The sequence below is a fragment of the Colletotrichum chrysophilum genome, assembly GCF_026319265.1.
Source record: "Colletotrichum chrysophilum strain AFK26 chromosome Unknown scaffold_55, whole genome shotgun sequence".
Classification (NCBI taxonomy): Eukaryota; Fungi; Ascomycota; class Sordariomycetes; order Glomerellales; family Glomerellaceae; genus Colletotrichum; species Colletotrichum chrysophilum.
Window position 1 is genome coordinate 281095 of NW_026517342.1, and position 10036 is coordinate 291130.

General features: G+C 56.3%; 2 protein-coding genes across 2 annotated transcripts; both read right to left on the bottom strand.

Moving 5' to 3' along the window:
• Positions 1-104: 104 nt before the first annotated feature.
• COL26b_007081 (uncharacterized protein) lies at positions 105-4723 on the bottom strand (the record flags this gene model as incomplete). Its single annotated transcript, XM_053179886.1, has 3 exons — positions 105-1798; positions 1852-3922; positions 3980-4723. 3 exons carry the CDS (start codon positions 4721-4723, stop codon positions 105-107), a joined length of 4509 nt encoding a protein of 1502 aa, XP_053036234.1.
• Positions 4724-6654: 1931 nt separating this feature from the next.
• On the bottom strand, positions 6655-7980 carry COL26b_007082 (uncharacterized protein; the record flags this gene model as incomplete). Its single annotated transcript, XM_053179887.1, has 2 exons — positions 6655-7438; positions 7511-7980. The coding sequence occupies 2 exons, from the start codon at positions 7978-7980 to the stop codon at positions 6655-6657; spliced, it is 1254 nt and encodes a 417-aa protein (XP_053036235.1).
• Positions 7981-10036: the final 2056 nt, after the last annotated feature.

A 10036-nucleotide genomic window follows, 5' to 3' on the forward strand; every position in this document is an offset into this window, starting at 1 on the left:
TCCTTAAAAAGCAACGCTCGCTACATGAATTTGTAAAAGACTATTAGAGTTTATATCTGGACAACCTATGTCCTCATTGATCTGTATTCATTCCAGGGTCGCACTCATTGAGTGGCGGGACCCTTTCCCTTGGACTCCTTCTTCGTCTTGGACGAGCCAGAGTTCCACTTCTTGACGCGGACAAGGTAGTACGACACAACAGCGACGAAGATGTTGAAGAAAATGAAGGCCCACATGATGCCAAAGTTGCGCCAGCGCTCGTCGTAGAAGATGTTGCTGCCGGAGAGGTACTGGTCGGCGTTGCTGAGCGAGCAGTACCGGCACGACTCGGTGGCGTCGGGGTTCTGCAGCTGGCCGGGCGCCATCTTGAGGTAGTCGGCGAGGTACTCGCCGCAGGTCTGGTTGGCGGGCGGGTTGAAGACGGAGGTCTCGTCCGCGGAGCAGGTGACGGGGCGGCCATGCAGCTGGGTGGAGACGATACCGGCGACCCAGTAGGTGAAGGGGGAGACGCGGTACATGAAGATCCAGAAGCCGGGCAGGGCGGTCGGGGACTGCAGGACACCGCAGAAGGTCAGGCTCATGAGGACGAGGAGGGTGACGACGCCGGAAGCGGTGAGGGCATCGGGGAAGGCGGCGATGGTCATGTGCGCGAAGGAGGAGGCGTAGACGAGGAGCTGGATGGCGAAGAGCAGGACGGTGACCTGGCGGACGGAGCTCTGGATACCGATGACCGGGTAGTAGAAGCAGGCGAAGATGAGGATGCCGGTGACGATCTGGTAGGGGATCTCGACGATGATGTTGGCGAACATGAAGGCCTTCCAGGAGTAGGCCTTGCTAGGGCGCTCGCGGACCTCGTAGAGGGAGCGCTGAGTGACGAAGTGAGGCTGGATCTGCTGGACGATGGTGGAGAAGATGGTGATAATCATGAAGACGGCGAAGACGACGTTCTGCATGCCGGCCATGGTGCCGTTGGCCTTGTAGAAGGAGAAGCCGACGAAGAGGCCGGCGGCGATGCCGAGGACGAACTTGGCGAAGACGTAGTTGGGCATGCGCCAGTATTGCTGGAACACGCGGACGGTGACCTCGGTGAGCTGGGTGGTGAAGGGCATGGCGAACTCGGAATGGGCGCCGGCCTCCTCGGTGCCGGCGACCTGCTCGTTGGCCTTCTCGAGGTGGATGCGCTCGAGCTCGGCAGAGACACCAGTGCGCTCTTCGCTGGACTTCCAGACGCTGTGCCAATCCTCTCCGCGCGAGTTGGTGCCGTTGTTGACAATCTCAAGCATGTACTCGGCAGGGTTCTCATCATCGTCACACTTGCGAGCACCATGAGACTCGAAGTAGTTCAGAAGAGTGCGCGAGTTGTCGCCGATATCGCCAAAGTACACAGTCTTGCCACCACGGGCAAGGAAGAGGAGACGGTCGAATTGCTGGAAGAGGATAGCGCTAGGCTGGTGGACGGTGCAGAGGACGGCTTGGCCGGCGTCGGCAAGCTTGCGGAGGAAGGCGCAGATAGCCCAGGAGCTCTGGGAGTCGAGACCACTGGTAGGCTCATCGAGGAACAGAAGAAGCTTGGGCTTGGCTGCGAGTTCGACGCCGATGGTGAGGAGCTTGCGCTGCTCGACGTTGAGGCCTTCACCGGGGACACCGACGACGGCGTCGGCGAAGTCGCGCATGTTGAGCATGTCGATGACCTCCTCGACGAAGGCGTACTTCTCCTCCTTGCTGACGGTCTTGGGCTGGCGGAGCATGGCGCTGAAGCGCAGACTCTCGCGAACGGTTGCGGTAGCCAAGTGGAGGTCTGGGAGATGTTAGCAATCATGCGTGAGTGAGAGTGAGGAAGATGCTGCTTACCCTGCTGCTGAACGTAGCCAGTCTTGCGCTGGAAGCTGGCGTCGAGAGGCTTGCCGTTGACGAACATGTCACCAGTGATGACACCCATAGTAGTGCGCTGAGCGAGGACATCGAGAAGAGTAGTCTTGCCGGCACCACTGACACCCATGAGAGCGGTGAGAGTTCCGGGCTTGACCCAGCCGTCGACGTGATCAAGCAACCGACGGGGCTCTCCCTTGATCTCGATGTCGTAGACAACGTCCCTCCAGGTGAAGATGTCCTTCTGGGGCGGGATGGAGCTGACGTTGGCATCGGGCTCGCTGTTCTTGCTCTTGACCGGGACGGCCATCTCCTCGTTGGAAACACTGCGGTTCACGCCGTCCTGGAGGTAGGCGGGAACGTGGCCGCGCTGGAAGACGAGGACCTCGGCGGAGCTGGTGGTGGCGGAGTTGAGCTCAGTGGCGACGAAGTAGATGATCATGAAGAAGAACAGGAAAGCGAGCAGGATGCCGAAGTTCCTCCAGACGTGGGAGTAGTAGTACTGGTAGTTGGTGTTGATGAACGCGTCGCCACTAACAGTGCGCTGGCCAGCGATGGCGCCGACAGCAGAGCAGATCCAGGAGTCGCCGTTGAGCGGGGTGTACGAGGGGATGATTTCCGAGCAGGTGAACTCGCGACCGTGGAACTCGTTGGCGATGAGGATCTCGAAGGCGTAGAAGATGGGGTTGATCCATCGAATCCAGCCAAACCAGTCGACCATCTGGGGAACGCGAACGACGAAGCCAGTGTAGATGACAAGAGCTAGGACCAGGACACCAGCAAGCATCATAGCCTGCGACACGGTCTTGGTAATGGCGGCCATTGTTCTGAAGACGGCGCTCATGACGAAGGTGGAGATGTAGGTGATCAGGAAGTACAGGAAGAACTGGCCAGGCTCGCGTCGCAGTCCGGCGAGGAAGTAGAGCACGAGGTTGAAGGTTGTTGCCGTGATGAACTTGATCGGGATGTCTGCGGTGATTCCAGCAATGGCTTCAGCGGCAGGATGATAGAAGGCGTAGGAGGCGTGCTTTTCGACGATTGGACGTTGATCGTAGAGACTGTTGATCTCGGAGATGGCAGTGAGAGCGTTCATGAGGATAGCCTGGAAGAGAACAGAGCCCTTGGCGTAGAAACCGGAAGTAGAGTCAGGTGTACCGTAGAAGACCGAGCCGATGATGAGAGCCATCATGAGATTGATGACTGCTGACGTTGCTGTTGCCGACATGTCGTTCCATATTCTTTGGTAGGCGCGCTTGGTGGTCAGGCCAACCTGCATCGCCATGGAGATGGTGTAGGGGGACTTGGGGCGGACGTGCTTCGCCTGCCTCTCGTTCTTCATCTGCCGCATCTCGGTGAGAGCCTGGCTGTTGGAGTCCATAGGGTAGGCCTCCTGGTGCAGCTCAATCTCCTGGCGGAGGGCGGCGTACTCGGGGGACTGACGCCAGTACATCTCAAAGTCCTCCGGCGTGCGAGGGACCTGATTCTCCATGCCCGGGCGGGCACGGCGCTCCTGGGGGTTGGTGACGGAAGTGAGGAAGTCACCGGTGGTCTGGCGCTGAGGGCACTCCCATCCCATGCGCTCGAAGTACGCTTTGGCGGCGCTGGCAGGGCCGAAGTAGATCTGGCGACCCTCGTAGAGGACGACGGCCTTGTCGAAGAGGTCGTAGATGGCCTGGGAGGCCTGGTAGATGGCGACGGCGTTGGCGCTGCCGGTGAAGTCGGACGCGAGGCGCAGAGCCTGGACGAACTTCAGGGCAGTCGCGGAGTCCAGGCCGCGGGTGCTGTTGTCCCACGCGCACATAGGGGATCCGGCGAGCATCATCTCGGCGATACTGACACGCTTGCGCTCGCCGCCAGAGACGCCGCGGACGAAGTCGTTGCCGACCTTGGTGTTGTAGGTGTGGCTAAGACCGCAGACGGCCATGACGATCTGGGCGGCCTTCTTGGACATCTCATCGCGGGTCATACCCTGGAGTCTCTTGGAGGGTGTGCGGACGGCGGCGGCGAACTCGAGGGTTTGGCCGACCGTGAGATGAGGGAAGTGCTTGTCAACCTGTGAAAGATGTGTTAGCTAGATGTCACAAATGAGATGGCCGATGAAGTTACGAACCTCTTGGTTGTAGACAGTCTCGCCCTTGAACTCCTTCACCATCCTCTTCTGAGGGATACCGTTGTAGTGGATGACAGAGTCGTGTCCCAAGCTCAGGCCGTGAAGCTCACCAGTCATGGTCTTGAGAAGGGTACTGCATCCGGATCCGGGACGGCCCAGAACAATCAGAAGCTCGCCGCTGTTGAGGAGACCATCGAAGTTGTGGAGGATCCTCTTGGGCTCCTTCTTGCCGAAGCTCAAGTGCTCGCCGATCCTCAGGGGCGCCGCGAGAAAGGAGCCAACGGTCTGCTGGAGCTGCAGGGCAGCGCCTGTTCCGGAGACGTTGAGATCCTTGTAGGCGACACCGGCCTTCTTGATGCTGATGCCCTCGTTGGACATCTGCTGCATGATTCTCTGCAGCCATTTTGAGAGGTCGAAGGACTTGCTAGTGGGGTCGAGGGAGGGATCGTTGGTTGCGATGTTGGAGAGTTGCGGCTCGCCGAAGCTGACGCCGCTCTGGCGCCGTGACAAGGTGGTTGCGATTCTCTGAAGCTCTCTCCTGTCCTCCTCCTCAATCATCATGGTGTCGCGGTGGGTATCTCTCATAGGGCTGGACAGGGTGGCGTTGTCGTCTGATGAGTCGCCATTGTTCTTGCCGGTGTTGATGGGGGCGAAGCCGGCCTCCCATTGTTCTGATGAGGCTCTGCCGTTCATTGTGATAGAGGAGCCTGTTGAGTCTCGTGTGTCGGTTCGTTGTTGTGCCATGGTTGGGGGTGTGTTGCCAATGGCTAAGCTCAAGTGAGCTTGATATTATTAAGTAGTATTTAATCTTTGAACAGTGTGATTGGTGATCTGTGTGTTTGATGTCGATGTATCGTGTAAGTTGAAACGTTCACAGACGGTTACACTCGATAGTTGTTGATGAGATCTGGGGAAGCAACAAGGACGATAGCATGAATGGGATGACTGTGTTATTATATCAAAAAAGGCAGACACGAGAGAAGTGTGCGTTTGCGGACATGAACCAACACCGGGGCCACCGAACAAGGCGCCGCAAGCCCGCCAAGCCCAGCCCATCTTTCCCCCAGCGCTGAAGTTTGTTGCTGGTACGCGGCCGAGTCAACAATCGACTCAAGCTGTGTTGTGTGTGTGCGGAGTTCGCAGAGCACCCGCCCGACCGCCGGCCCCGGTGAAGTGGCAATGAGGTCATGCCCCTGTAGTTCCCGCCCGACGACCCTTCTCACCACCCCGAAACTGTTCCATTTGCGGGAAGGGCTGGATATGTCAGCCCGTCTGATGTGTGTGTGCATCTGTATGCGTGGGTGGTCCCGTCTTCTCCTGTGGCACGGTCTGTAGGCTGGCCGCTCCCGCGTTCCCAGCACCATGGATTACGGTCCGGGCGGGGTGTTGAAGGCACAGCTCGAGTCCGCAACCCGTCGTCGGGGAGCTCCAAGGCCCCGAGAGGTGCTTACCGTAAGCCACGCAGGAGCCGCGCCGCGGCCCCAGAGACGAGTCAGGGTCGTTGGCTAGGCCTGTTGCGGCGGTGCGATCTGCTGGAATTCGGCCGAGGTGTCCTGAACTGTGTTAACCATGTTCCGATTGCATCATGGTGCCCCCCCCATTGGGCACTAGCCCACGGCACTCGTAAAAATGACTGGTTCAGTGGATTGTTCCCCTTTTCTCTCTTTGGTCCGTAAGTCCGTATATCTCTCTGCCCTGCACTGCTCGTAAATCTTGAGTTGCAGTGATTTCCACTTTCCGCTGGCGGACCCTCTTTCGGGAGATTCGCGTTCTCGGCAGGGCTGCTGCTGTTGCTGCGGCTGTCAAATACGCACCGATGTTATGAGGCTTACCAACAATTGAATCTCCCCGACTGCGGATTTGACTGGTTTTTTTTGCAGTGGATCCGTCGGACTTTGGGGGAGATAGGGGTTGCGATATGTAAACAAGCCAGATCACCATGTACGAATACAATTTCCCACTGAAAGGGCTCCTCTCTTTCCCCCCTTTTCGCAGGCTGGCTTTAGTCAGTAAAGTCGGAGTTCAACATGTCGGGCTCCGGGATCACTATCGAGAGTCCGATCTCTCACAATGACGCCAATCCGCAGCTCTAGCACGACGCATAATGTTGAACGGCCAGATCCATATTTACGAGACTAACAGCTAGCTAGCGGAAACAATTCTTCAGTATCACTGTGTGTTTCCACGTGCAGTTCATGAGACGGTTCATAATTCTAGATCTATTCCCCCCCCCCTTATCTCCAGCCCCATCCCGTCAGTGTCCCTTTCCACACTTTCGGGCTCTCGAAGGCATGCGACCGGCTGGTGGAAACTTAGGCCGCTGAGTCAGTCCGTCCACCTTCGACCGCTTTCGCCGCCAGCAGCACGCGGATCCTCCCCGCACCGACACGCCGGACTCTGAGAAAGATCTGCTGGGTTGGCCCCGGCCCGACTCCCAAGCTTTCTTAGGACGTGATTCCAGAACAGCCCGTTGACGTGTTTTGCTCTCAGAATTTTGGTAAGCATTCACACCGTCGTCTTGGCAAGCATCAACTCCGCACACCGAGTAGAGTAGAGTTTGCACTGCGTCACTGAAAATTTGGCCATTTCGGCCGCAATCCCCTGAATTGGGCGATGTTGAGAGAGAATAGAGGTGTCCTTCGACCCATTACTCCGGGTTCCCGTCCGCAACCCTCTCATTCCTTCTTGACACCCACTTTGCCGATCTTTCTGAGTCCCCAAATGGTCACAAGCAGGGTTGCGCCGTAGAGCGCGAAGCAGTACCAGAACGATGCCCGATAGCCCTCCAGCAGCGCCGTTGGGCTCTCCTTATCCGCCACACCTGACTTGGCCGTCACGGCACTCGCAATCGCGCCCGACGACGCCAACCCCACGCTTTTGCCGATCTGGGCGATGGTGTTGTACACACCGCCCGCAACACCCTGCGTCCTCGACGGGAACAGCGAGGTGATCAGCAGGTTCGAGATAGTGAAGAGCGTGTCCGCGCCGATGGCGTTCATGAACATGGCCCAGAAGATGCAGTACCAGTAGTTCCACGCCGGGTCCGCAACGGCCATCAGGATCGGGGACAGCGCCGCGAGGGCCACGGCGATGAGGATCGCGAGGTCGGCCCGGACGCGGTGCACCACGAGCCCGGCGACGACGTTGGCGAGCACGCCGCCCACCGGGGCCGGGAGGAAGCGGACCGAGGTGTCGATCGCCGAGAGCCGCTGCACATACTGCAGGTAGAAGGAACTCAGCTGCTCTGTCGCGTTGAAGGCGCCCCAGACCATGAAGACGCTGACGCAGATGCTGGTGAAGCTGCGGTTCTTCCAAAGAGAGTTCGGGATGATGGCTGGGCGGCCGAGGCGCTCTTGCCGCTCGACCCATCCGATGAAGCTGCCGATCAAGACACCCGAGACGATCAAGAGAGCAATGTTGGCCGGCTTCTTGATGTCACTCAGGCTCTCGGTCATGACGCTGGAGGGGCGGGTTAGTTTGTCTCCTCGTCTCATCTTTGGGTTTTGCCGATCGTCGCAGGGCTGGACTTACGCAAGAACATAGGATACCATCGCCAGGAAGCCGCTCGCCAGGAACGCCCCGATCCAATCCACCTCGGTCAGGAAGCGGTTCCACGTCACCGGTTCGCGCTTGCCGATACTTGGCAGCCACTTGAGGGCGATGAGGAAGATGACAGTGTTGATGATGGCCGCGATGTGGAAGCCCCATCTCCAGCCGATGGTGTCTGTGAAGACACCGCCGACACTGAGACCGACGGAGAACCCGATGGGCTGGCCGCCGCCCATGGAGGCGAACGCGATGTTGCGTCGCTTGCCTGAGGGGAATGCGTGTGTGATGATACTGACGGCGGATGGCAGACACATGGAGATCGCGATGCCGGCGAAGGCCCGGAACATGATCAGCTGGATTCCCGTCTTGGCCAGGCCGCAGGCCAGGGTGAAGGCCGATTGGAGGAAGCATCCCAAGAGATAGAGTTGCCGAGCTCCGAAGAGATCGGCCATGGCGCCTGACAGGAGCAGAGTGCAACCACAGGTCAGGGCGTACACCGAGGCAGGCCTTCACGGGGTGTTAGCAATGGTTCACCGGCAAGATATCGCTAAGGCTCATACCAAAGCAGCAGGTTGCCTTCAAGATTCACATCCTTTGCCATTGCAGGGATGCAGACGGTAACCACGCCAGCCAAGAGGGAGCTAATTCCGGTGATACAAGTCACCGATGAGATGACAACCACCGTCTTGCCCTTGGAAATGTCTTCATGCTGGGCATCTTCTGCGGGAAACACAGGCTGGTTGGGTCTCGATATAATTGATGATGAGGCCGAAAGTTCCGCCAGAGGCGATGCTGGAGCGTTGAAAACCTCAACCGTAGTTATCGACATTGTCAACCCTGACTCGATTCACAACGTCGCACTAGGTCGTGACCAGGAAGACTACCCTTTTCACCAGACAAGAAGATCACTCAGAAACTGCTAGTCCTCCAGCACCATATCACCATAGGCCCAGCAAACCGGTCACCTGGCGTAGAAATACTTCATTGTGCAAAATTTCGACCGATGTGCCCGAGATCGGCCGAGCGTGGAGCCCCGGAAGAGCCCCATGTTCGGATGTGTAAAAATGGAACCATTCAGTCTCTAATGAGGAAAAATTACTTAATAGTTTGCGGATCCATCAGGGTGTCACGGCTTTTAAGCATACGTCAAGGGCGCAAAGGGCGTGTGCGACATATGGCGCCAACATGTGTTGGTTTTGAAATTTCTAATCTCCGTCGGGGTTTTGTAGTTGCGGTGGCCATGACTCAACGAAGTTGGGGCTTTCAACGCGCTCATGATGTTTCTTGCATTCAAAGAGTCATTCACGCGATTGTTGGCGGTTAATAAAAAAAGAATGAGTAGAACTTGCATCAGCACGTGCTTTCCATTAAAAAGTGTAACTTCATTCCTGCTTCGAAGTTAGCTGGGCTTTTCTGTCTTGAAAAAAAGGTGAGGCGAAGATGAGGACATGAGTATGACTGCCACCATGTCAGCCTAGCGGCCGACGTAGTACCGATATATCTCAGCCTAAAACTTTTCAGTACTTTCTTCCACGAATTGTCATCAGTAGGAGTCTCAAGAAATGCAGAACTTCCTCATCATCTTGAAGCTGTTTGTCACGGCAGTCATTTCACTCTTCAGGGCAACTGTAGCGGATCGATGCAGGACTTGAGAACAAGCAGTTACTTTTGGCGAATAAGGTCAGCATGTCTTTGGCTTTCCTTTAGCAATATAATTTCACAGTAGCGTCGATTACAAACAGGTTGATACTGTTCATGTACTCTACATGGAACAGAAACTAGAAGAGGAAACTACAACGGAACCCTACATTAGGTTAACCTTTATTAGTCAAATGCATGCATTATTTGGTCTGAAGAATATGTAATCAAATATGGATTGTGCCAACACCCAGCATCGAGAACAGAGTAATTTTGGCTATTTTGATAACTTATAAAAACAAAGTGAATCATGCCATATCTTCAAGGTCCAATGCTGGTGGTGCCAAAGGGCTTTAACAGAGATTTGGAGAGTCATAAGTCCTTTTCTATTGTAGTCAAGGAATACGTTGATAATCTCGGGGATAGCGATGTGCTCACATTTCGCACGTGAAGACAAGCTACACAACGAGAGAGATTCGCTAATGAGCCAAACTAGAAGGAAACCTAGTGTGGGGAAACAAGGCCATGAAATTCCTTCTACTGATACGCTTCGACTCCCCGCTGGAAAGCCTTGTCTCCTCCTATGAAATTGCGCTGGCTCCTGTACAAGCCCTACCTGATCACTAACACTCAATACATCCATTAAGACTCAAATAAGACGGTGGCCGCGCTTTCACAATTTGAAAACAGCCAGTGTGTAAGGGGCTGGCCCCTAGGCTTGTTCAGCGAAGAGGTGCCGTCGATTGACTATTCTAAGCTGAAGAAGGAGGAAAGGACTTTACAGGGATAGGCGCCTAGCAGCAGTGATGCAGACCGGGGCTAGGCGGTGTGCTACGGCAGAATAGTGGATCCGGCGGAGCCGGATCTCGG